The 27,541-nt window shown below is 33.5% G+C and overlaps 1 protein-coding gene across 2 annotated transcripts in view; it reads left to right on the top strand.

Annotated features, from left to right (window-relative positions):
- Positions 1-27,541, top strand: part of LOC129219458 (ETS homologous factor-like) — a 140,866-nt gene that overhangs the window by 82,290 nt on the left and 31,035 nt on the right. For both annotated transcript variants that reach the window (XM_054853855.1, XM_054853854.1), the window contains exons 3-7: positions 12,404-12,560; positions 15,193-15,447; positions 16,970-17,119; positions 22,163-22,267; positions 23,758-23,838. In XM_054853855.1, the coding sequence (XP_054709830.1) occupies positions 12,404-12,560; positions 15,193-15,447; positions 16,970-17,119; positions 22,163-22,267; positions 23,758-23,838 (748 nt within the window). The remainder of the gene's footprint in view (positions 1-12,403; positions 12,561-15,192; positions 15,448-16,969; positions 17,120-22,162; positions 22,268-23,757; positions 23,839-27,541) is intronic.

Below are 27,541 nucleotides of genomic sequence, written 5' to 3'. Positions count from 1 at the left end.
AAACACTTGGTCTGAAAAAAAAAAGCATCAGGTCAGGCGTGATACTAATACAATGTTAATCGTATGTTTGGGTAGGGGGGGGGGGTAATGTACTTCGTCTTGCTTTAAAGAAGAACATTTACCAACTTTTAATACGTTTTCTATTCATTTTGTTTTAATTTATTCATTTATTTATTTTTTACATTTTCAAAACAGTTTTGGAAAAAAAAAGAAAGAAATGGTGGTTCGGGGGGGGGGGACTTTTTCTTGCTTTGAAGAAGAACATTTACCAACTTTTAATACGTTTACTATTCATTTTTTTTAAATTTATTTTTGTTTTATTTTTTTACATTTTGAAAACTGTTTTGAAAAAAAAAGGATTAAAAGTGGTGGTGCGGGGGGGGGGGGGGTTACCAGTCTACAAGTTAACGCCAGCTCATTTAAAGCATAGCCATGTTTACTTAAAACTCACTACACCATTACCAGTAAGGGAACCCCATATTTAACTAATTAGAATCCGAAAAATGTCATTATTTCTTTAGTCAAATTTTATTCAAAAATTCATAAAAATATGATCCAATTGAGATCTCAACTTGAAGTTTTGCACAAACAAAGATAAAATACTCACAAAATTTTGAGAACTTTGTTTAAAAAATCATTATACGTTTTCTGAGAAATTTAAATTTAAATTTTATTTTTAAAAATGAAATTTTTATGAAATCAGTCATGCTGCATATCATATTACACAGCAACTAATGTCCTTTAAAATGCTTTTTACCAAATCTATCTATCTATATTTGGTGCTGAGTTATCATCCATTTTATATTCAAGCATAATTGAAAAAAGAGGATTTTTCTAAAAATCGAAGTCTCATAAATAAAAAAATAAAATTCTAAAATTTTGGATTTTTGATTACCTTGAGGGGTACAATCGATGAGCCAAATTTCAAAGAAATACAAAAAGGTGAGGGAAAAATTTCCCAAATTTTGGATCACACACACTTGACATGGAATGAATGACCCGATAACAGTTTTTTAACATTTAACACCCAAACGTTCATCAATTTCAAATACAGGAGATAAAAAAGTTAAAAACGAAAGCTAGTCCTAGCCCTAAAATACATATATTGAATACATATAGACACTTTTCATTCCTTTTTTAAGAGCAAATTCCAAAAACAGTTTTTTGATATTTTTTATTATGTGTATAATACATTACGTTTTCTAAACTCTAAATAAAATTTTTGCCCTAAAAAATTCTCCGACAGAGAATTTTCTCTTGCGTGCACCTACCTACCCATCGATGTTTAATAATATATTAGTATTATTATTTTACACCATTTACTTTCTCAGATTTTCAGAAAATTTTCTTGAAATAATTTTAAAACTTTATTGGACTGGTGAGCGAAACGAGCAGGGGCTGGCGGTACCTGATATGCATATATATATATATATATATATATATATATATATATATATATATATATATATATATATATATATATATATATATATATATATATATATATATATATATATATATATATATATATCTGTTTATGTAGAAAACTTACTAATTTAGCATAGAAATGGAGCGCATTACTCGAAGTATAATGACTTCCGTGTAACCGTTGAGCAATAATTTTTAGGTAAGCACCTATTTATTTTTATAACTAAAAGAATGTCCCTCCCAAAACGTTTCCATTATTTTTATGCATCATGAAAAGCCAATGAGTAAGAAAATGCTTCGTTTTGTTTATCGAAAAAAGCATTATCTTGAACAATATACAATTTGAACAGGAAAATCATTCATTCGAAAGATAATGGCAACCGAAAGCGATCAAGGAAAAAGCCGCCTTAAGGAAAGTCAAGCCCCCTTATTCAATGTCGTCTGATTTGACGATTTTCCTCCTCTGGGGTAATGAAATTATGGAAAAAAACACATTTTGGATGTATCTGCACCAAATGAACATAACTTTTGACGTTTGCTATCTACGAAACGTATTTTTAATCGGGCATTATTAAGAGAACAAGCTAGAAGCGGCACTTAATTTAAATGCTCAACAAAATAGACTAAGGTGGCATCTACGGAAATAAAGTAATACTTTCTTCATTGCACTCAGCTTTGCTAAATAACTTTAGACATTGTTCTGGTTAATTACATTCTTTAGATGCTTGTTTTTTGCACTTATTCGTTGACATTATACTTTTTCTTATCTGAACCTCTTCAATAACTTAAGATACACCCTCTAATATTTTTCTCCAAACTACATGCGCTCATATTACTCAAAAGTAAATCACATACTTGCAGCAGAAGTGGCATATGTCAAAAGTTTGAGGAAAAGGGGAGAACTATTGATTTAAAATGTGTACTTAGTACTTTTTATTCTACAATACTGGCTGACTTAGATAACTGATGATTAGTGCCGTAAAAACAACATAATCAAGAGTCTCAAATCCATTAAAATTTCGCATTTTTAGGAAAATGTTTCAAACTTTAATTATACATGAATAATTTTAAATTACTACAAAAACCAACCGTAAACACAACATCATAAACTTTTTGCTCACATTAGTACTTAAGAATAAATCAGTTCTGAGCAGTGTTCCACAAATCTTTGATTTTCTCCAATACTTTTTCTGGTAAAGTGTCACTACTATCCCGCGGAGCGATAGGTAAGGAAATGTGAGGCAAAATGAAATAGAGAAATATTTTACATCGCTTGCAGCGTCGCTAATCTGTCAACATTTTAGCTGGGTTATTAAATATGTACCTGATTCGTAGTTAAAAAATAAGTACCTCTAAAGGTATAAGGAAAAAGATAATACAAGTCATTTTCGAAATTTGATGATCATATTATGATATTTTGTAAGATATCAAAATAGGTTTTTCTTTAAATGAAATGATAACGTTCTTGTTATTAACAATTCAAATTTTAGTTCAGATCTGATGATGTTCAGTGCAGTATTTATTTAAAATTGAAAGTGATTTCATTTTAAATTTTAAACACAATTTGTCAAGTGCAACCCAAACGGTGAAACCATATAATTTACGGTTAAAGTTAAATAGTTTATTTATTTATTTATTCTTTGTCAAAATGAATAGTTTACGTATTCATTCATTAGTTACTTCATTTACATTCATTTATTTTTCCATTCTCGTATTTATTTATTCACTCAACTATTTTCTTAATAATTAACTATTTTGTTTACTCTCTTTTATATGCTCATTTATGCATTTTTTATTTGTTTATTTATTGTTTCGTTTATTTATTCATTGATTAATTTATTCGTTCTCTTGAAGAAAACTGTTTCTATAATTAAATGCTAAATGTTTGATTCCAAAAATGTTTTAATTATCATTTTGCCCCGTGTATGGAGCCCCACGTATTTTTTAGTCGTAAATACTCCCAAAGTCTTATTGATTTATGCTTTTCTTCCGGTATACTATTTTCTCGTCTAAGCTGTTATGAAGCTTTAGATAAATAAAATCAATAGTTTCGTTTTTGACATTTAAAATTGCAGCACTTTTGAACACTTTTTATTTATATTTTACAAAGAGTTTTGAAGTGTTAAATATTTACCATTTTACTCACAAAAATATTAAAATTACTAAACGAAGTGTTTTTATACGTGCCACATACTTGGTCATTTCTTTTTACACCCAGAAAAAGAAAGGGGTAGCGAAACTGTAGAACTTTGAAACTCTAATAAAATCTAATGTACTTTAACTAACTTTTATGATTGCATTTGCTTGATGACAGGGCCGGCTGCAAGGCCGTCCTGAAGGGGGGGTCGAGCGGGGCAACCGCCCCGGGCGACGCAAGGCACCCCTCGGTTCAACGGAACACGACGACATTCACACGAAATGAGGGGCGCCTTGCGGTGCCTCTCTTCGTATAAAATGCCCTGATTGTATAAAATTAGAGGCGCCTTGCGGTGCCCCCTCATTTCAGGTATCATAGATACGCAGCCATAGACACACAAAATAGATAATCATTGCAATGGTTCTCTATTTTGTTCTATGGCACAAAAATATTCCTGTCTCTCAGTCTCCAAAACATTCGTTTCCTTTGTATCATTGAAACAGATACAATTTCTGAGAATAAAACTGTTTAGAATCAAACAAAAGGCACTTCTCTTTTGTCTAATAGTTCGCACCAAATTTGCTTGAGTTCTGCCCCTGCATGCAGTGACGTAACGAGAAAAACTTTTTAAGGGGTCACTTTGAAAAAAAAAAGTTTTTTTGATTGGTCGGATAGGTCAAAAGGTGTCCATTCAAAATTTTGAAACTTTTAGTTTTAAAACGCAATTTTAGCCTTAAAACGCGATTACTCGTACAGGCCATGTTTATTGACGTTAGGGTAAGGGAGCGAGCTCAGAGATTGTTTCCGATCGATTATTTTTTTAAATAGATTAAAATCAATTCCTTCTCCCCCCTGAAGTTTTCGAAATTGAAGTTTCAAAAACGCAGCTTTAGACAAACTTTAAATATTTTTTGGATAGGAGGATCTGGAGCATCTCCCAGGAAAATTGTTCAAAATTATGGTCAAAAAATTTAAGCAGTGTTTTACTTTCAGGAGCTATCCCGCTTACATTTTTTTAAGTGTCGTTTGAAAAACCCATTGCTTGTGATATTAAAGAAAGGCGGCATGGGGGCCCTTGCACGATTATTTTCTTAAACTCAAGTCTTGAAACGCAATTTGTAAGGCCATATTTTATAATATTAGGGCCAGTGATTTTTCGAAATTAGAACTCCAAAAACGCAATTCTGAGCGATTTTCGGTGTTGTTTAGTATTTGTGGGCTTCTCCCTAAAGCTTACAAATATTTGATGCAAAGGAATAACATCTTTGTTTATAACATATAAGAAAGCTGATATTAAATTGGTACAAGTAAAACCAAAAAACTCTTTAAACGAATCATTGGATGAGTTCAGATCAAAATTTAATTTTGATGTAATTTACTTCGATAAATACATTTTCTCTTTATAATCAGCAAATTATAGTCGTGTTCTTAGTTTGATCAAAATGAATAACCAATTCAGTTTTAATTGTTTGTTTTTTATCTAGTTGGATTTTTAATATTTCCGTTTTTCGAAAAGTTTTTGGGGCATTAATGTTTCACAAATATTAAAAACAAATTCATTGCTTGTGTTTTAATTTGTATTATGCATAGCTCTTTGATTGTTCTGTTTATCAATGTGTAATTGAGTCAAGTATGTACTATGCCCTGATGTTATAACTAACTTGATTTTTCTGTGTGTATAGGGGGGGGGGCAGGAAACTTTCGCTCCGGTCGCCGTCAGCTCTTCCGACGACCCTGGTCAGCTGTAGTAGTTTTGCCGCCCTAGGTGATATCGAAAAGGGCCACCCCCCTCCCCCATTGAAAAATAATGATAATAATAATAATAATAATATAAAATGCATTAATAAAATTAAAATAATAGTAAAGTGCTTAAAATTTTAGTGAGTTTGTAGTTAAATTCCTAACTAGGTTCTGCATATTCAAACACTGGTACACACTTTAAAGTATCTTTTTTAGCATTAAAGTAGTGTATCTTATGGCACTGAAACAGACATAAATATTTTCAAAAGATTTTTAAGTCACGCAATTCGCCGCCTCTAAAATTAAATTAAATTTCTATTTAAATTCCGAACTACACTGGTGTGCAAAAATTAAGGACGAGACGGTTTTTTCAATATAACTTTGTACAAAAGCTTTGCAAATCAACACATTTAATACCGTAAGATCCCCAATACGTAAGGACATGTGTAATGTATATATATATATATATAAGCAACACGTACTGAAAGAGAAATCAGAGGGATAAAAAGAAGCTTTATCGAAAAAGTAGCATGGAGCGCAATTGCGACTGAAGGTCGAAACATCCCTGTGATGGGTGTCCAGCAAGAAACATCCGGTCTTTAGTAGGGGATATGATCTTCCCCGACCGCTTGGCAGGTTTCACAACGTCTGCCCATGCTGAGAATGAGGGTGTCAATGAGTTGTTGAGGCATTGCTGCCCATTCGTCTTGCGTAGGCAATCGAAGCTCCCGAATCGTTACTGGTGGTAAGGTACGAGCTGCCAAGCGTCTGCCTAGAAAATCCCATACATGCTCGATGGGATTGAGATCCGGAGATCGTGCCGGCCAATCCATACGTTCAATATCCTCACTCTCTAAGAGCTGTTCGGCAGCTACTGTGAAGAGAACTGCGGACCCATAGCGCCTCTAAAAAGACGCACATATGGAAGAAGAATCCTGTTACAATAACGGGTCCGGTTGACTGAACCTGCGTCGAAGATGTGAAGGTCTGTACGACTACCAAGCATGATGCCTCCCCAAACGAGAACATCGCGACCTCCATACCTGTCCCTTTCAATGATGTACGAGGGATGATTGCGGCTCCCCCGCTCTCTCCAGATGAGTATGCGATGAGAATCACTACTCAAACTGAATCTGCTCTCATCTGTAAAGAGTACTCGTCCCCATTCATTGTCTCTCCAATTCCGGTGTTCCCGGCACCACAGAGAACGCCTTCTCCGATGGGCAGGCATTAGAGGTACACACCGTATAGGGCGTCGTGCAAACAGACCACCACTGTGCGGTCTTCTGGCCACGGTAAAACGCGATATCGGTCGTCCAGTCGCCTGTGTCGTGTGTCTAGCGATTTCTCCCGCTGTCTGCCGCCTGTTTCTTCTGGCCTGTAAGACAATATACCGGTCATATGCGGGTGTGGTTCCTCGTGGACGACCAATACTGAATCCCCGGATATTCCTGTAGTTTGAAATTGTCTTCAAAGTCGTGGAACGATGCTGTGAGAAATTCCGAACTCTGCAGCCACACTTGTCACACTGCAGCCTTCCTCCAACTTCCCAATGATTCGACCTCGGGTAAAACATCCAGATGTCGTCTAACAGATTGATTATTCGCCATTTCTCGCTGAGGCAGCAACTTGGTGTGATTTTAACTGCTATACGGCGTGCAATCTCTTTGCCAGAAATACTGATCTTACACCGACAACATGCTTTATACTACTCAGACACTCCCCCATTACGTCTGCCTGTATATCTGCGCATGTGCTACCGTACATCACCTTACTTAATCTCCTGGTTGGTCTTTCTGTCCGCTCTGCCTCTTCGTTCAGCTGATATGCTAATTTTTCGACTTCGTCCTTAATTTTTGCACACCAGTGTATGTCTTGCATATACAGGCACTGGTACACACTCTATTATTTTTTTAAGCATTGAAGATGTGAAAATCTTATAATGTTGAAGCAGATATTCATATTAAAAATTTAAAAAAAATGTTTTAACTTCGAAATTTGCCGCCCCTAAAATCGGCCGCCCTAGGCCGCCTAAGCCGCCTACCCCAGGAGCCGGGCCTGCTTGATGAAGTTATTTAAGAGATCTTTCTGTTGGTTTGAAACTCATATTTTTTTTCTCTCTCTCTCTTTCTATTTTCTTTTTCTTCGTAATACAAACATTAATCCTTAAGTTCACCGAAAGAGTTTTTTTTTTTTTTTTTTTTTGAAAACATGAAAACTATTCGAATCCAACATAATGCTTCATAACAGTAGCTGCTCTTAAAATAGACCTATTTGAAAAGAAAAAAAAACATGCAAGAGTCGATGAAAGAAGTTGGAAAATCAGATACAGAGTTAAGGTAGATAATATAAAATACATGTATATTCCTGCTATTATCTTTGCTTTTCATGCGAATTTTTTGGTTCTTAGTAAAACTCTACTATTTCACAATGAAGCGATTTTACGTAGCACAATAAATAACAAATATTGTCCTTCACTGTGGCATCTTCAATTAAATTGAGAATGATTCCGAAGATTTGGTTAATTTGTTGCAATCGGTTAAAGCACTTTACCCTTTGAAGATGGTAATGGGTCATGTGAGTCCTAAGTTCAAATTAATTGTATTTATCAAATACGAGTAAGTTATAAATTATATATATTTTTATGCTATTGAGACAACATAATGTTAGCAAAACAAGTAATTGTTTAAAAAATATCTTTTTTTTTTTTTGAAAATACCGCTAACTTCGATTTTTTATTTTTTTTTTTTACCTCGAAACTTATGGAGCTTAACAGTGGTGGGTACAGAATTTAATTTTAGGAGGGGGGGGAGTCAAGCTCAAGAATGTAGTCTTAACGTCCGACAATTTTCTTGAACTTAAGTTTCTTTAACTGTCAACAAAAAGCACTAAATCGGCCATTAGTTGGCTGAAAACTTAATTAATTTTAACTACTATAAATTAAATACTTAAATTCTTATCAATAAAACTTGAAAAAAATTTAATTCGTTAAAATGACCTAATTGTGAGTTAAATTGTATTATAACTTGTTTTAGACCAGTATTCGCGCCAGCCAACACAATAAATAAATATTACGAACATGATAAATTTAGATATTGATTAAATATTTGCATAATACTCGACACGGAACACACAACCATTTTTGATTGTAAATTTGCATGATACACAACACATACATCTTGTATGCAGAAAAATACTATTAAAACTTCACTTAAAGAAATAGTAAAAAATGCGGCGAAAATCTATTTAAAAATTAAATATTTTTGGAATAGAATTCGGACATTGATTAATACTCACCGACTGTTTCTTTTCAATTGTAGAAAAATCATAGGTGAATGAAGGCGTCGCAGTCTGAGTCTGATACAGGAGCTCCAGATTTGTTTCCATCCATTGGTTTTGGGTACATCAGGGTTTTTTTTTTTTAACTTTTCAAAAAAGACAACTCAATGTTTGGTCATCCGAATGCTTTGTTAAAGGTAGTCCATTTTCTCACAAACGCACCTTTTTTCAACTAACTTTCCTTGCAATACGATAGGCTAATTTATGGGAACCCTCGTAAAACGAGGTTTTGGGCTAACACGAAACTAAAATTTTACATTTCTTGCACGACACTAAGTCCAAAACAAAGATTTAAACTAATTAACTATTCACAGCTCATTTATAAATAAACTCAGCACGAACAAAAACGAAACTATCTAAAAATCACAACAGAAAGGAATAATGAAGAGACTTTAAATGAAAAAATATTTACACAATCAAATGTTTTATCAATCGAAGGGATACCTGCAGCTCTGGAAATAGTTTTACAATAACCATCGGCGATTAAATTTGTTGTATAAAATGCGATAGGGCGGCAGACACTTATTTGTTACTTTTCATTTTACTGGCGCCTGAAGACAGCGCCGCAGAAAAACTATCTCAAGCAAAGCTGTTTACTTGTCTACATATAAATAGAAAAATGACATGTAATGCCCCCAAACAAAGGAATTCAAAAATTATTTACTTTTTCTCGTGGTTTCGGTCAGTTTTTTTTTTTTTTTTTTTTTTTTTTTTTTTTTTTTTGTAGGAATTTTTGCTGCTCAAATGCAATGAATCTTATAACAGATTACAAAGTATTGTCACAGATTACGCGGGATGGAGGGTCCCGACCCCCATGACCCTCCCCTCTCCTTGTATCCCTTCATGTAATGCCCCAAAAATTGAGTTCAAAAAAATATCTACTTTTTCTTATGGCTTCGATCAACTTTTTTTTAAAGCAAACATTGAAATATTATCGCAGGTTTGGAGAAGATCATGACCCCCCCCCCCCTTGTATTCTCCACTGGCGCTTAAAGAGTAAAAATACATTTAGGACGCCATGTGAGTCAACAAACTAAATTGGAAAGTTTTAAAACACTAGAAAATTTGCCTTTTTGTTTGTTTTCAACGCTCGGAAGATCCTAAAATTTCGAACCTGGAGAAAGCTCTGAAATATTCAATGTTTCAAAAACCAATAATGAAGAATTTTCAAAACTTGATCACAATAAAAGTTAAAATTTAGTGGGTGCTATAGCTGAAGACATGAAATCCAAAGTTTCACAAAGGAAACTATGAGTTAACTCTATTAATTGCTGTAAAAAAAAGTTACTGCTCATTAATTTTACAGATAACGTTTACGCTTATAAACTATTAGAAGCTCTTGCGTCCCCAGCAAAAAGAAAAAAGCTTTTTAACATTTGGGCTGATATGGTACTTTTCAGTTATACCAGGTCTTTTTTTTTTTTCACTTTATTTTATTTTATACGAGCATATCATGTCTACCAAATCTCTTGATAAATTTTAATTTACTTTCGTTATTTACATTTAAACACTTAGAAGTGCTGGATATGACTATTCATTACAATATTCTAAATCTCGCTCCCGACAGTATTTTACTTTTTTTTTTTTCTATTTAAAACAATTTTCGGTGGCCCATGAATTTTTCTCCATTTAGCTGTGATTTTTCATGATGATATTTTAACTGAAAAATTATAAATGCGAATATGTCGATGTCCTCTATGAAGCTATTATGTTTTTATATGATATTTTATTAAACTGAAGAGTGTCTTGCTTTTACACTATGCACTGAACCCTTTTTTCGATCAAAAATGTTTGAGACCTGTATTTGTCGGCGGCCGTTAGTTAGGTAACTTAAAACATGGAATATTGAATATTCCTATATAGTATTCAAAGATTGTATTTTTTTTTTTTTTAATTTCACAAAAAAATACTAATTGTCTCTTTTATTCTATTTGTTCATTCATTATTATTATTTCAATTCAATGACTTTTTTTTCATCACCAAAAGGAAAATGGCGGCACCATTTCGAAAAATTGAAGAGGGTGTAGCGCCCCCCCCCCTCCCCTTTCTCACTTTCACACCCTTGGTAATGGCCCTTACAAACCACGGAGGCTCTAAAAATACTGATTAAGTTCTTCTGGTATCCTTATTTTGCATCTACAACACAGTATACTCTGTCGGTTGAAAAAAAGAAAAAAGAAAAGGCTCTGTGTGCGTTTGAAGCTGTGCTGTCAAGTGAAAAACAATGATTGTTTGTCAAATATTCCGATACTTTTTTGGAAAATAAAAGGAAATATAGAAAGTATCAGCTCCGCTCACTACTCCACTCCACGGATAAGATTCGAAACAAGTTTAGGGACAACTAAATCCCACTGATCAGTCGTCCGAAGCGAGAGCAGCGCCATCTATTAATGAAGTTATGACTCTTTTTCCTCTGAATTTGCTCTTAAACTTCCATTGCTTCACGCGCGGAGTAGCCGAAGAGCATTTTCGGAAAGGGATATGGTTAAATTTCAGAAGGGGATAAGATTACGTTTAGTCCGTTTTTATGGTCAAAAAAGCAAAAATTCTGTTCTAGCCTGTGGTTCTTTTTTTACTTTATCTTTGAAAGTGGAGCTTAGTAACTTGTAACCAACAAAAACTTGTTTTTCGGATAGTTTAGAAGAGTCGGTGATGTAGCCAGAAAGGGAGGGGGGAATGGTGGTGGTGCATCCCCTTGTGCTATACCAGAAAACTTTCTTTTCGGTTTTTCGATTACAATTTATTTATGGTTACTCACTTCATTGCGACTTTATTAAACAATCGAAAGTATTATTTTTCCTTGACGAGTTCAAATATCTAAAGCATCGTTCCTCAGTGGTTTTCCTTTTACGTACAATAATAGTAGGAGTTGCACGTTCTACATCAAAAATAAAAGTTGCCTCAAGTGACGCATGTTCAACAATAAAGCTTTAACAAAAAGAAAAGAAAGTTAAAAAATTCTCGTCTAAGTGTAGAAAAGAGCAATTTTATGACTCAGAATTACTCAGAATTCAAATCAAGGCATCTTTTTTTTTATTATTTTTATTTTTAAGTTCTAAAAATTCAGTCATTGTTATTAATAGGAGTAAATATTCAGTTTCGTGAATTTTCTTTCGAAAACCCTCTGTGTGTATTCTTAAGCATCAAAGGACCTCTGTGCCAAATTTGGCAAAGATTATATATATATATATATATATATATATATATATATATATATATATATATATATATATATATATATATATATATATATATATATATATCATGTGTACCCACAGGGAAAAAAAGGCACTTCTTCATACTTGAAGGCTGTTTTTACTTGAGACTCATAAAATGTGTCTATTTTTCAGGAATAAATTAAGATATGAAATTACATATTCTTTACAAATCTGAAATTTCAAGATTAATCAGTATCGCTAAGTATTTTTCCAGCCGTTTGACTGAAGTAAGCAGCCAATTATGAACATATAATGTAATAACCTCTGATTTTGTAGCTAAACAATTTTTTGCTAAACAATTAACACTTTTTTTTTTTACCTGGAGCTCTGATATTTTCCTATTGGTTTATTTTAAGCTCCTTGAAGTGAAACGTAACATATTAAAAGCATACAAATACATTTCCGTTTATATGAAATAGAAAAATTCTAAACATATCTAAGTCAGAGAGTTATTTTTTTGTTGCCATGATGATTTAAAAATGAAATTTGGAGCGAAACTTCTACTCAATAATTTAATTACCACCAATCTGTACATTTTTAGGCAATATATATGGATGAGCAACTTCGATTTTATGAACAAGAGAATGGGAAAATATCTTACGGTGATCTCCAACCAATCGTGTTTGAGAGCAATGACCATATGCCTCCAAGTACTCCTCAAGATCTTCTACCCAGCCAAAGGCCATTTAGCTTTGACGGTAAGTTGTGTTTTTCGAGAAATATTGCTTCAAACAGTTTTTTAATACGAAACTTATTTTGCTGTATAAAACAATGGATTTTACAATGAAACTCTTTACAGTGAGGAATAATTGCACAATTCTGGATACACTGACCATCGACCTTGAATATATTGTATCTTTATTTCTAAACAGGGAAGCACACGATGAAAAAAAAGAAAAGGTAGCAATCAAAACAGCATAGTGAAAATTTTATTTTGAAGCAAAAATGGTCTTAAAGTCTGCCGAAAATTTGGGAAAAGGGGCCTAATTTAAAGACTTGACGATAAATGGTTGGCAATAGGTGACACACCGTCTACATGTAAGAGAACATCCATCTGCAAAGCGTGTGAAAGTTATCTTCCATTTCTCATCGAAACTCGCAAAATTTGGTGACTTCTGTTAAAACTTCAGCAGACTTTAAGACCTCTTATTTCGGTAACGGAGACACAAGGGCAAATAACTTACAAGTCCAAAAACATTTCTTTCGATTGCTACTTATTTAGATTTCTATTCAATTTTTCACTGTCGTATGGTTTCTTAGTAAGCATTACTTCATATGTAGGAGAAAAAATTTAAAAAAAAATGAAGAAAAATTAGTATGGGTATTTTTCTTAAGATTAATATCGTCAATACTGATAAATCTTGAATGCAGACCCCTTAGAATGTTTCACTCCAAATGGTTTCATTTGAAACTCTACCGTGCACATGCTAAACATGTACAGCAAGCGTCACAAAATGGTAATTTTTAATCGTCGAAGGGATTCGCTGCCGCTTTATCCTGTGCTGGTTATAGTTTCAGAAAATCCAGCAGGTTTTACGTTACATAAGAGAAGTTGTAAAAAAAAAATTTCGGGGCAGCGAATTGTGTTTTTATTCTGTTTTAAGGATTACTTTAGGATTTTCTTTTAAAAATAAAGAGAGATGACAGTCTAAACTCTTTTTGTGAAAATTTCATACCCAATTTTATAGTAAGCTTAAAATTTAAAAAATCTTAAAAATTAAATACGAGCATTGAAATTTTTCAAAACTCACGATTTTGGAGGTCCGGTCGCTCACTTCGATCCTTTTCAGTGTTTAATAAATAGTGTTCTATGAAATAAGGTCTTTTTACTTGAAGTATTTATAATTTTGGATAGTGATTTAATACCCATGATTTGCACGATAATGATAATTTTTTCTACTAACTTCGTTCATTAAAAATACAATTTATTTGCATCAACAAATTACAATTATTGTAGCAGTAACCGTTGAAATATTTACGAATTTTAATACGTATGAATAAAAAGCCACTTTTGGTGACCAGTTGGTTATGAAATAAAGCCTCCTTTGTCTATATGTTTCCCTCTCATGTAACAATTTTGCGCCAACCCGGTTCCGAGTTCTAGGCTTCAGAACTTTCTGCTCTTATAGCCAACATTCGTGACGAGCTGGTTTGCTATCTTTCTTTCATAACATAATTTAACTATAGACTCCGTCAGTGACTAGCTGCATTGCCTACTTTCATAGCTTCTCTTTTCAATATTCATTTTTTTTTCAGTCCAAAATTATTTAGACAAAAACAATTTTATGTTGTAGGTGTGCAAGTAGTGTAGGTGTGTTGCAAATGTATGTTTTTATGTTCAGCATTAAAAGAACGAAAGAATTAAAGGTCTCAATTTAGTAAATAAAACTACTACATATGTTTAAAAATAACATTATTTTAATTTATTTTAATAAAAACAAGCGTAAGCAATATAATATACTGAATATATGAAGTTGCTGCCTATAAATAAAAATGACCTTACGATTCAAAAAAGTACGGTTTTAAATGGAAACACTAATTGTGTACAGACTGATTTTCCTTTTTAAGCTATTTAATAAAAAGAATCATAGGTTCTGAATTCTATGGAACCATGTAAGTTATTCCTAACAAAGTTACCAGGAACTATAAAGTTCCGGGAATTATTGTTATCGGTTCTGCGAGAAATTAAGAATCTTGACTCTACTACACTTAAAAATTCAGGAAGATTTTCTGGTAATTGTTACTGTAAAATGGCATCGCTAACGCATCGTTGATTTTTACGGTAATTTATACCGGAGAAATAAGCGATCCCAGCGCCAATTGGTTGCTGTGGCCTACCGAGGAAACCGTAAAATTTTACAGTAACATTTGATTTTTACGGTAATAGTTACTGGCAACATGGATGCCAGTAACAATTACCGTAAATTTTCCGGAAAATTTTTAACAGTGTACTTCTCTCTGAGAGAAAGAATAAAACACTTGCTAACATTAATTGGGGGGTTTAAAATGTGAGATCTCATTGTTAATTTATACTCTTTTAAGACATTTCGGCTGTGATTTATGTTCATGATTATTTTTCCGTAATTGACTTTTTTTAGTCCTCTTAAACTATTTTTGATTGGCTTGTTTTCATATTTCATACAACTCTTGTAGGGTACAGTGGCCATATTTCGTCCCCGTGTATTAGTTCTTTGTATCAATCACTTTTCGTAACATTTTTTAAATAAGTTGTTCGTCATGTAGTCACGGGTTCAATGACAATCGAATGTAAGAGTCATTCTGTGACAAGTAAGAAGTATTATTAAACAGTTCTTTTGCAAATATTTTCAGATATTGGAGATTTAGAGTCCGATAAACCATGGCAATTCAAACCACCAGACCAATGGCAATCAGCAGAGGTAATAGACTGGATATTCCATTGGGCAGCGCAAAATAGAGTTGATCTCCTGGATGTAAATATGCTCATATTCAATACTCTGACAGGACGAGATCTATGCAGAATGACAAGACACGAATTTTGCTCCATCGACAATCAGTACGGAAGTGCCCTCTACGATACCTTGCAGTATTTGATTGCCCAATACAGTGAGTTATTTCATAAACAGAATCCTTTGGTATTAAGGATAACTTAAGTCCAGATATGCAATAAATGAAACTGTTGGTTCTGAATTAAGTTTATTACCGGGAATAAACAATGTTTTTTGAAAGAGAGATTTTGAAAGTTCCTGGAGATTTTCAAGTAATTTAAAGAAAGGAAAACTTTTTTATATTTTAACCTTTTTCCTTCCCGATTTTGAAATTGTACCGCTTTTTGCTGTTGTAAATACAAATTATGTAACTTTTTTCTCTAAAAAAAAGTATGCCAAATAGACTGTTACGAGCATTATAACTACCTTAACTGACTAATTTTTCATTGGTTTGCAATTAAATATTTAACTCATTGGTTTGAATGTTTAACATTTTATGAGCACTACTAATCTGTAATTAAACATTAAAATGATTTATTTGTATATTTAGCACTCTTTAATAAATAGCATGAAGATAAGTCATTATCATTCATAATACTTATCACATCAGCAAAAGTTGCTTACGTAGTTATTTTTTTACATCACTCAAGAATTTGAATTTCTTAAAAAAAAAAAAAATAAAAATAAAAAAAAAAACTTGTTCACAACAAGCACATTTTTTGTTTTAATTTGATTTCAATTTTAACAGCTTTTCTATACTGAGGACATGCAATTTTTTTTATTTTTAAATTTATTTATTTATTTTTTATTATTTATTATTATTATTATTATTTGTTTTTTTGGACGATGTCATCTGAAAAAAAACTTACATAATCATGTTTTAAGCCTAGAATCAACGTGGAAAAACATGAAGTGAGTTAACTACCAAAAATTTGAATGTTCGTCCAAGTTCCGGGTTTATTCCCGGAATTCTCGGATTTATTCCCGTAGCTCAAAAACTGTGAGATTTTTGCATCTCTACATAGGAGAGAGTGGTAATGAATTGACCTTTTTTTTCGATTATATTTATATTTTTCTCCATTGATTAGATTTTTTCCAAATTATCAGGATGCGGTTTTTAAATATTCAGCAACACAATAAAAAATTCTGAAGCCTGAAAAAAAAAAAAAAAAAAAAAAACACCTTTAACGAGCAATAATAAAAAAAATGAGCCCGAGAACATATTTTCTAGCTTCCCCAAACATTCATTGGATCGGGGACCCCACAAATGTTAATGGTAATGTTTATACCTATTTTTACTTTAAAATGTTCATAATGATCATGTTTTAATGTGTCGTTCATTATGTTTTAATGAGTCTTATTTATTTACACATAATAATAAATAATGTGCATAATTGCTCAATATTATTAAATAGCTTTAAATATGTGAGTGTATAATAACATAGTATAATATTCACGTTAAAGTTTTGATTTATAATACGTATTGCAACTCTCTAACTCAGTTCATGCTGCTTGGCAAAACCATGAAGCTTATCGTTTTACAACATCCTCACTTACGTATAAAATGGCACTTAGTTATTATACTATATAAGCTATAAATTTCATTTTTTATATCCTGCATTTTCTTTCCAATAATTAAGGTGGACAATCTGCAATTCAGGATCAACACCTATTGCCTTCTGACCATGATTTGGTAGAAGATGTCGAATGGGACAAATGCTCTCGATGGCATAATGTTTTCGCAGTTGATACTCAAGGTCCAAGCCCAGCATCAGGATATTCAGGATGCGGTAAGTACTAAAAGAATACAGAGCTGGTTTGTAGTTAGAAGTAATACAATAACAATGAAGAGGATTCAAGAATGCAGCAAAGGGAAATTGGAGTGAACCTCCAGAATCCTTTGTGTTAAGCTACATTTCCAATCAGAGTATGGTGTTGAGCGAGTCCGACAAAAATTGAAAAATCTTAGAAGCAAGGAAACATTTTTAGGAGTCACAGATGAAAAATTATTTTTCAGAGTTTATTGATTTTAGGGAAACATTCTGTGTGACATGGCTAGTTCACGCATCATTTTGTAATGAACAGCTTATCTTTTCAATTAATGAAAAAACCGGATTTATAGATCTGAAAACAATGACAAACTACAGAGGAAAAATCCTTTCCTTGAAACACTTGAAGATCCATGTCACTTTTTTTTTCTCTCAATTTAGAGTGTTTAGAAATATATTAGATGTATTGCAACTGTATCCAGTTAGGTACTATTATGTTTTTTTTTTTTTTTTTTTTTTTTTGTAAATTAACTTTCGGAACATAATTGGTGAGTAAGTGACGGAATTTTTCAATTATAAATTAAATTTTAAAATACTGACATTCAACTGTTTAACATTAATTTACATGCAAAGTAGGAGGCCCAAATATCGCTCATTGTAATTTTCTAATGACTAGTGCTGCGACATAGACAAAAAACCCTGCAAAGTCTACTCACCCGCAACAACTGCCAACTATATAACTTTGGTTTATGTTCAAACAGAGCAACCGGGTAACCCGGGCGGTTCATTTCATGACGTTTGATGACGCCAGTAGTAATGCGGTGAGTGCCTATAGAGTGTTTTCATACACGATCGGCTGACCAGTAATCTAGTACAACGCTAGTTAGACATCGGTGAATCCGGGTTAACCGGTTGGTCTATTCGAACGTACCCCGTAAAGACACAAATGCGCCTCATTTTTGTGCTGTGAATTTTTTTGGACCTTCTTGTGAAGTAAGTTATAAAAATACTCTATTTATTATCAACTAGTAGTTTCTGCAAGGCGATGTCCGTGCACTTAAAAAGGAAAACCCTTGAATAAATACCCCCCCCCCCCCCCCCGATCTGAAATAATCCATTATCTTTTACTAAAATACGTACACACTTTTTAAAAAACATGAAAAAAATTTTTACAACTTAAAATAATTCACAAAATCATGGAATTACATTAACAGTTGCTTTGAAACGTAAAATAGTCCACCAACTTGCCTCCACCTTATCGCCTAGCTCGCAAAGTGAACTCGCTACCGTAACTTAACCGATAACCGATCCGATCTTTTCAGCAAAAATATTTGTATGAAAATCCCGCTCTCTCCTCTCCTCCAGCAGAAAAACAACGTGATTAAAAATATAGTACATCTACAGCAAAAGGGAAATCCCGCTCCCCCCTCCCCGTGTAAAAAAGAATGTGACTGTCGAAAAGCTATTGTTTGAGAAAAGAAAAAAAAAGTCCCTTGAATAAACAAAATCCCTCCACCCTTCTATGATGTAAAATAATAATTTTCTTTAACTAAACTGCATAAACAATCTTTAAAAAACCTAAAAACAGTTATTTGCAATTAAAATTTTTTCGCCAAATAAGCAGCAAATACATTAAACTACGTTTAGCATTTAAATGTAAACTAATCCCGCAACTCTACTGATTTTGCTAAACTCGCTAAGAGACAACGTTACCGTAACAGAATTGATTAGCGAACTCCAATCGATTAGTGATCCGATCTTTCTAACGAAAACGTTTAAAAATTGATCCCGCTTTCTCATTTTCCCCGCGGGAAAAAGGACAAAATTTAAAAAACACATTCATCTAGAACAAAAGAGAAATCCCGCTCCTCGGAAGAAAAAGAATTTAACTCAAATACGCAACGCAATTTCTTTGACCATTCCCCATCGCTTAGAACAGTTGTGCTCAACCTTCCTCCTCGTGGGTCACATCCAGCCCTCTTAGCTGATCCGTGTGGCCCATAGTTTTGTTAATGTTACAAATTGTAAAGCACGATTGATGACAATGTTACAAATTTGAAACCAAATATTCAGAAATTGGTTTCTAAAAAAACAGATGCACTTAAAAAAAAAAGCATAGTAATTGCTAACAACAGTTATCGGTTATTAAGATAATTTCCTTTTCCATATTTTCCCATGTTATTAAAGAAATTTTTAAACATTTTGAAAGTTTACATGTGTTCTGGTCCGCGGGAATCATTTTAATATGTGGTGCGGTCTTCGGATATAAAAAAGAGGTTGGGCACCACTGTCTTAGGAGAAAAAATTAAAATAAAAATCCGAATTGCGAATGCAAAAGGAAAATACCGCTCCCCCTTTCCCCATAAAAAAAAAAAAAAGGAATTTAACTCATACACGTAACGCAATTCATATGATCATTTCGCATTCCCTTAAACTGTGGTGCTCTTAGTTACTCTTAGAGAGTGGGCTCTTGGCCACAATGCACAAAATTTGATCTCTCAATTCATCCAGAGGAAAGAGAATAATTTACTCGTATATTTAAAACATTGAAATTCCATTTCCCTTTACCCCAACTGACCCAAACATAAAATCAACTATTCTAGGAATTGGCACGGTAACAAGTGATACAAAAGAGCGTTTTATGTAAAATTGGTTAAAAAATTGATTGTATAAGAAAGAGTAGTACTTATCAAATTCGTTACCGCATACTCAGTACAAATACACGTGAGCAAATGCCGTAATCATGCTCATTTCTTGATAAGTTTAAAAACTCCAAATTAAGCATCAAAATCGATACTCATAATTCTTATTCAGGCATTTGAAGGCAAATGCCTAATGTAATGCCATTCCATGTAATTTTAGCACACACATTTTTACTCTTAAAAAGTGGTAAAATTAATCTTAAAAATCGATGTTCATAATTCTTACTCAGACATCTGAAGGCAAAGTGGCTGTAGCACATGTTTTTACTCTTAAAAATTTCACAACATCATCCTTATGATAACCTTTTAAGAGCCCTGAATATATTTAAATTTTTTTTTCTGTTACACAAAGATTTGACATTTGAACCAATCTCAAATTTTATTATTTTACATTTTTTTCTCATCTATTCATTACTTTTTTCTCTTAATTTCACTAATGATGACAGTTTTTTAATTTCTGATAAAATCCTGTAGCGGATTTTTTCAAAAATTAAGAAACTGTTGGAAATGTTCAAACTAATTGAAATAATATTTCCAATAAAAACACAATTGTTTGAAACTAAACTAACTTCCAACTGTTTGAAACTAATTGGAATAATATTTCCAATAAAAACACCAGTACCTTCCATCTCAATTATTGAACATTACAAGAAAAATGCTCGGAGAGCTGGAATAGACTGCCCTGTGACTAGGGATTAAGGAGGCTAGAAGAGATAGAAGGGACGAGACTCACTTCTGTTCTCCTTGCGAGGGCCTGGGCAAACCGTACGTCCGGAAACCGGGACCACCGACCTGGGTTTGAAGTACATGTATTGTCCAGGGTAATAGTTCTGGTTTACAAAAATATCCAGGGTTTTGACAATTTTAGTGCAAGAAAGTATTTTGCTTCTCAATATTGCATTTCTTCTCACATATTTAGACTGCAGAAAGAGGAATTCGGAAAACTTTGCTTAATGTTAAAATTTATTTCAAACTTTCATGTTCAGAATTTTATGATGAAAATTTTCAAAATATCTTCCTTTTCAAAAAGTTATTTCTAATGAATGAAGCACTACCTCTGCACACATGGTTTTTTGAATGAAATACTTTAATATACTATGAGGTTCAATAAAAATTAGGCTTCTGAGTAATTTCCATTCATAATCATAAAATGTTGTGCAACCCAAATTCAAAATAATAGAATATCTGAACTGTTTGAACAAAACTTGTCCCTGAGTCAGGGAAAAAACGCTTGCAAATTAAAAGGAATAAAACACGTTATTCATAAATGGGTAAATCAATTTCAACAACTTTTCAGGTATTATTTTAACAACTTATGGATCATTAACAGATTGAAAATTATTTTGATTTTGTATACGGGTCAAAAAATTTGAATAATCAAATCATTCCATGTAATTTTTTAAAAAATAGCGAAAATATTTGCATACCTGTTAACTGATAGTTTGTCACAAGTATGAAGCTTGGTGCCCGGATAATTTTACGCCCTTTTAAAAGCCTTTTATTGCTCAAAATGGTTTGTCAAGGTGATAAATATGGAAAAAACGAAGTTACGTACTGTATTATTGCTCAAAGTTAGAAAAAAAAAACAATCCAACTCAATTCAAATAAATGTTTCACAATCTACGGTATGTAAAGAAATATAGAAGGATTGACTAACTAAAAAGTAGCTGAAGTAAATATGGTAAAATAATTGTTTCAACTGAAAGAGATGAACCCAAATTAAAGTGAATCGTCCAAAATAATCGTTGAAAAAATGCTTCTTACGTCCATAAGTGTTGGAAATAATCTATAGTTATCGTGTCCACGTAAACTACACTTGGATGGTTGCATAAACTGCAGTTGCAATTGCGGATCGACGAAGTAAGACCCAAGATAAACATATGAAGCAGAAATGTGCACGACTCTCCTGGAGAAAAAAAAAAAGCTCAAACAGGGGCAACAAGGTTGGAAAAGTATTATGTTCAGTGATGAATCTTTTTATGAACTATCTGTGAACAGAAAGGTGTTCGGGTTTGGCGTTTAAAAAGTAACGCGCGTGTGGGAAATCTTGTGTAAGATATTCCCTCAAATTTGAGACATCCTTTATGGAGTGTGAATGCATAAGGGCTGCTAGAATTGGGCGATTGTATGTATTTTAAAATAAAACAATGAGTGACTTCCTCTGTTTATCAATAATATTGCATGATACTTCATCAATAATATTGCATGATGCTTCATTTCATCAAAAACCATAAAAAAGTAAAACGGACGTTGTGCAAAGGGACTGTGATCTGTAAAATAATTTTTTACTCTCTGGTTATTTTTATGCAAAGTTTGAATTTCTAACAAAGTCTTGCTCAGTTGAAAATCTTAATATTTTCAGATTCTGACCGTGAAAGTGCAAGTAGCAGTATCAGTACAGTAAACGAAAGATCGGATCTTGGTCTCTTGCTTAACCATTCTTCGGCGAAAACCTTCATTAAACCACGTAAGTGGAGTTTTAAATGTTTTATTAACTTTTCAAAGTTGTATAAATTTTCATTATGAAATGCTAAAGAAAAAATGTTTCCAACGATTGAGTAGAAATTGTATTACTTAAATATTCTTCATTTTTTAAAGCAGCTTTAATCTTAATTAAATTTTAACCCGTCATTTAAACCAATCTTGTTAATATAAAGCTAAGAACATTTTAAGAAATGAAATATTGAAGAAGAATTGATCTAAAAACAATTGCCTTTGCTTAAATATTGTCTTATGTTCAGTTTTGAAAACGGAGAAGAAATGATATTAGTATTTTTTCGTCAATACGAGCGACACACGGTACTAGAATCGGTGTCATTATCATATTTAGACACCCTGGAGGTACGCCGATGCTGTACTATCGACGGTCACCACAGCTATGCCGAAGTGACAATATTATCCAGGGAACCACATGTGTAATGTAAAAATCTAAAAACTTAAAGAAGAAGTGATTGGAAGAACATAGTGATACATTTTCAGTATGTTACCGCCCTATAGCCAGGGCTAAGGAAGAAATACATGAAATACACCGCCAGCTCAATCATTCCACTGAGCTGGCTGTGTATTTCATGTATATAGTGATACATGTTTTTTGAGGCATAAGTCATTTGCTCTCGTCCCCTCGGTATCGGGATATGAGGTCTTAAATCCGAGCGACATTGTAAGAAAAGTCGCCAAATTTAGCAAGAAAAGAAAGGTTCTGGAAGCTGCTCAGAGTGCGATATCTTGAATATTAACAAAGCTACAGCGTCTGACTTAGAATTTGGACTATTCCATTAGTTTATTTCCAGTTTAGTGTGTGCACCGCAATAATCCGACATGATTTAACATGCTTGGTACAGGCTCGCCATTTCAAATATTTCCAGGTGGGGTCAAAGGGTACATATCTATGTGTATTTGATCGAAAAACCAAAAAAAAAAAAAAAAAATGCCCACATACATTAAAATGCATTAATTTCCTAAAGCGAGCCCAAAATGACGAACTTGACTTGGTATAAGTCTGGGTTGCTGCAAATTCGGCAACCTTCATTTCAAACACCTTAGCAAGTTTGCTTTTCGCATGAGGGTGATCATTGTAATTGCTGCACGCCAAGCCACCGGAGGTAGGTTGGTGACCGAGTCGCCCTGGCGGTGAGGCAACCTCCACAGGCGGCGAACGGGGGCTGGCGAGCGAAACGAGCACCGGGAGACACCACACCCTCATACTCATAATAAAACGTTAATTCTAAATTCAATTAATTTTTTCTTCAATGCCTTCATGCATCTGCATAATCAGAATGCAAGCATGTTGCACCTACATTATGACTATGAGGTGCCACATCTTTATAGCATTAATTAAAATTAAATTCAATTAATTTTCTCTTCAATGCATAACACGTATGTGTGATTTTCATACACTGACACATTTTTTTCTCCCTCTCTCTTTTTGCTTTGGGTGTGTCGAATAACATTTTGCAGAAGGTACAGGAATCTGTATTAAAAAAGTTGGCAGAAGAGGAAGACCCCCGAAGAAGGATGGGAAACTCGGGAGAAAACAAGGTAAAGTCTCATTCTTTAATGTTATTTTTAAACTTCAGGCATAGTATTTAGAAGTCAAAATTTAAAAACTTAACACTGAAGATTTCATTTGTGATTCTTATTGATTTTTTTTCCCGAATGCTGCAGTATTAATCTCAAAGTTTATAATGGTGTGGTTTTTGCTTGGATGTAAAATAATCTCAGATATAAAAAATACTATTTTAATCCACTTGCCCGTTAAAAAAGAAAGATAGAAAGACAGCAAGCTTAGTTGTGAAGGAACTTTGGTTTTGTGGAATACCACTTTTAGTCAAGTTTTCTAAGGGTTTAGGGTCAGATTTGGTATTCATTGATCCTGTGGTAGCTATTTGAATTTTTCTGTGATTGACTCACTACGTGGAAAGTATTGCAGTTTTGTGAGCTGCTGTGGTATTTAGTGCATTTGAGTAGACCTGTGGGCAAAAGGACCTTAGAGGATCAAGGCCTGATTAAGGCACGGTCCTGCAGGTCCGTGGACTTAGGCACCATAATTATAGAGGCATAAAAATATAGGGTAAATTTCATTCTTTCTTCCCTTTTTTTAAAACTACTACTTTGAAAATGTGTGGATTTTCTTGTGATAGGAGCACCAAATTTTACCAGGCCCTGAGCATCACTTAGGCTTGATCGGAACCTGCAGAGGATCATTTTCAATTTGTGAAGAACGTTCTAGAAGCTGCTTTCGAGAGACTTCCAAATGTTGTCTGGAATTCTTCTACTTTTGGAAGCTGCAGTTTTTGTTCGGTTTACTTTAAAAGAGTACTTTCTTGGAGAGTTCTTGATTTGTATAGAGCTGGAAATAAATAGCTATTTATTTGCTCACAAATCATCCAAAAAATGGTGAGATCTTCAGTATCTCACCATTTATTAAAACGTAGCTCGTAAAATTTGGAATTCGCTGATATAATTAAACATTGTAGTTTAATGGAAAGATTTTTATACTAACTAATAGTTTTCTTTTTTCAAAAAAAAGTTATTATGAAGAATTTTAGTTTAAAATAACTTGCAACCTAAGAAAAATAAAGGAAAGATTTAATTGATGTTAGGTAACCATAGTTGATTTTCGGGAAAGTAGACTCGTTTCGTTTAGTTCTGAGCTCGCTTCTTGTCATTTGCAAATTTCGCTTTGAGTATATTTAATAAGTTAAGCTCAAAGCTGATACAATCTATAACCAGTTGTTAACATTTATACATGGCCAAAAGTAATTTTTCGAAAAGCTTTCCACTCGAGAAATTTGAAAATAAATTCAATGACTTTTTCTTTCTTTCTCTTTTTTTTTTTTTATTTTTTTTTGAGTGTAAAATGAAATATTTGGGTAATATGGAATAGCGGATTGAAAATGAAAAAAAAAGAGAGGGACTAACTGGTAAGACAAGTTTTGATGACATACATAAAAATGTTGAAATTACTAGAAATTTGATTTAAGCAACCAATTTTTTATTTCATTTCTGGACTGTCTCAGACATTTTGAGTTTTGTGTCTTCGGCTGCTTTACTTCTTATTGCTTCTTATTGTTCCTCAACCCTGAGTTCCGCTCTTAAGTTTTTTTTTTTCAAAATAGATGACAGGTTAGTACCTTTTATCTCAGAAATCTTTTTCGTTGGAGAGGATTCCATCCTAGCATTCCATATAACCCGACACAATCTTATCCTTGTGATAAACAACATCCCAACGATACAGAAACAGATATCATCTAAAACGAGCTGATGTGTGCATCACATGACTTCCTTTTACTCTAATTTAATGTCATTTCCCCATTATTCGCAATTTTAATGTGATTCAATTGTTTACTCTCTAAATATCACCAACAGTGGCTAAATTGAAACCAAATTTCAAAAAAAAATTCGCCAAATTTGTCGCCAAGTTGGCGACAAAACTTGGCGACCAAAAGACTGGCGATATGTCGTCAAGTGTCTGACAAATTATAACACCACTTGAGTTTACATCGAAATTAACGATGATTCCTCCCCAAAAAGGGGCAAAAGAACCCCTTAGGAACATCCGAATGCAACCAAAAGGGAAGGTGCACAACTAGGCCCCACTAGGAGTTTACGTACCGAATTTCAACTTTCTAGGACATACCGTTTTTGAGTTATGCGAGGTACATACACACATACGCACATACATACGTACATAGGGACGTCACGAGAAAATTCGTTGTAATTAACTCGGGGGTCGTCAAAATGGATATTTCGGGTGTCTGTAGGTTCCTAGGCATATATCCACGTGTGGTCGGGTCGAAAAAAAAGCTCAACATTCATTCGGGGGTGAGAAAAAGGGAAATTAAGGCTGATCTTTGAGTGAAAATTTTTTCGCGAATACAATACTTCCTTTTTTGTAAAAGGAAGTAAAATGCACGGTCTGAAACCCTACAACTCATTAAGTTTAGCGTTCAAAACTCTTAGTGTCACATTACAATACTCCTTTCTAACAATTTTACAAATTTTTGAAAAGTTTTTTGCATAAATTTCTTATATCACAGTGGCGTATACATGTTTTTATTTTGGAGGGGGCCCATGTAGTCATTTTTCTTTTATTTTCAATTTTTTAAAGGGGGGGGGGGGTAGGGAGGGAGCCACAGTGACCTGATCTTCTCATTTTTTTTTTCGAGGAGGGGCAAGGACTTCATACTACCATCCAGTGGCGCAACCATAAAATAGTTTTAGGAGGACACTCTTAAAAAATTCTTGCTTCTTATAAGCGGGAGGGGGGTTCACACTCGGAAATTTTTTGGAATCGTAGCCCCAAGAACGCAGTTTTAGATGGTCTCTGGTGATGCTACCGGAAGAAAAATTCGGGGGCCTTCTGCGGAAATTATTAGAAATTGAAATCTTGAAAACGCCATTATAGGCTATATTTGTTGACGTTAGTGTAATGAAAGGAATGGGACTCTTTGAAGTTGCCACCGATTGATTTTTCTTAAAAAATAGAGTTAAATCCTTCACCCAACCACTCAATTTTTCGAAATTTAAGTTCAAAAAATGCAGTTTCACACTAACTTTGATATGTCACGGCCAGGGCGGCTTTGGGGCTCTCCCCAAAAACTATTTTGAAATTCAAGTCCTAAAAAACGAAGTCTTAAAGAGGTATTCAGTGATACTTGGTGGAGGAATTTAAACGCTGTACGCCTTATTATTTTTTAAATTGTAGTTTTTCCCTTTCCAGATTTCACACGGGAGCAGTCGGACCCTCGTCCGAAATTTTTTCGTAATTGAAGTCTTAAAAGCGAGACTGTGGATCATATTTGGTAACATTCTTATTTTTTGACCGACTAAGAAGAAGGAGGAAAATGGGGCGGGGGAAGGTAAAAGAAATAGGAGGTGTTGGACGAAATTACCTGATCAATAATCATTAACCTTTAATTTGTTATTTTAAGAGTCTTTTCAAAAGCAATTAAGATTTTTTCGCAACGTTAGGCAATCTTTTGAAAGGAAGAGTTCGAGAATCCTCCCTTGAAAGGTATTTCAGGTCATCTTTGGAGACGTTTAGAGGTAAGGAGCAGTTTCAGGAATCTCTCTTCCTCCGAAAATTTTCAAAATTGAAATCTTAAAGGCACAATTTCAAACTATTTTTGGTAGTAACCTTAGTGAAAGGGTGTTGGTTCGGGTACCTTCCTCCAGAAATGTTTTGAAATTGATGTCTGAAAAATGCCTAAACAAACTCGTCTGGTCTGCTAATTCTATA

The sequence above is a fragment of the Uloborus diversus genome, chromosome 3, assembly GCF_026930045.1.
Source record: "Uloborus diversus isolate 005 chromosome 3, Udiv.v.3.1, whole genome shotgun sequence".
In the NCBI taxonomy this organism is placed as follows: Eukaryota; Metazoa; Arthropoda; class Arachnida; order Araneae; family Uloboridae; genus Uloborus; species Uloborus diversus.
The sequence above is the reverse complement of the archived record's forward strand: the minus strand, read 5'-3'. Positions and strand labels throughout refer to the sequence as shown.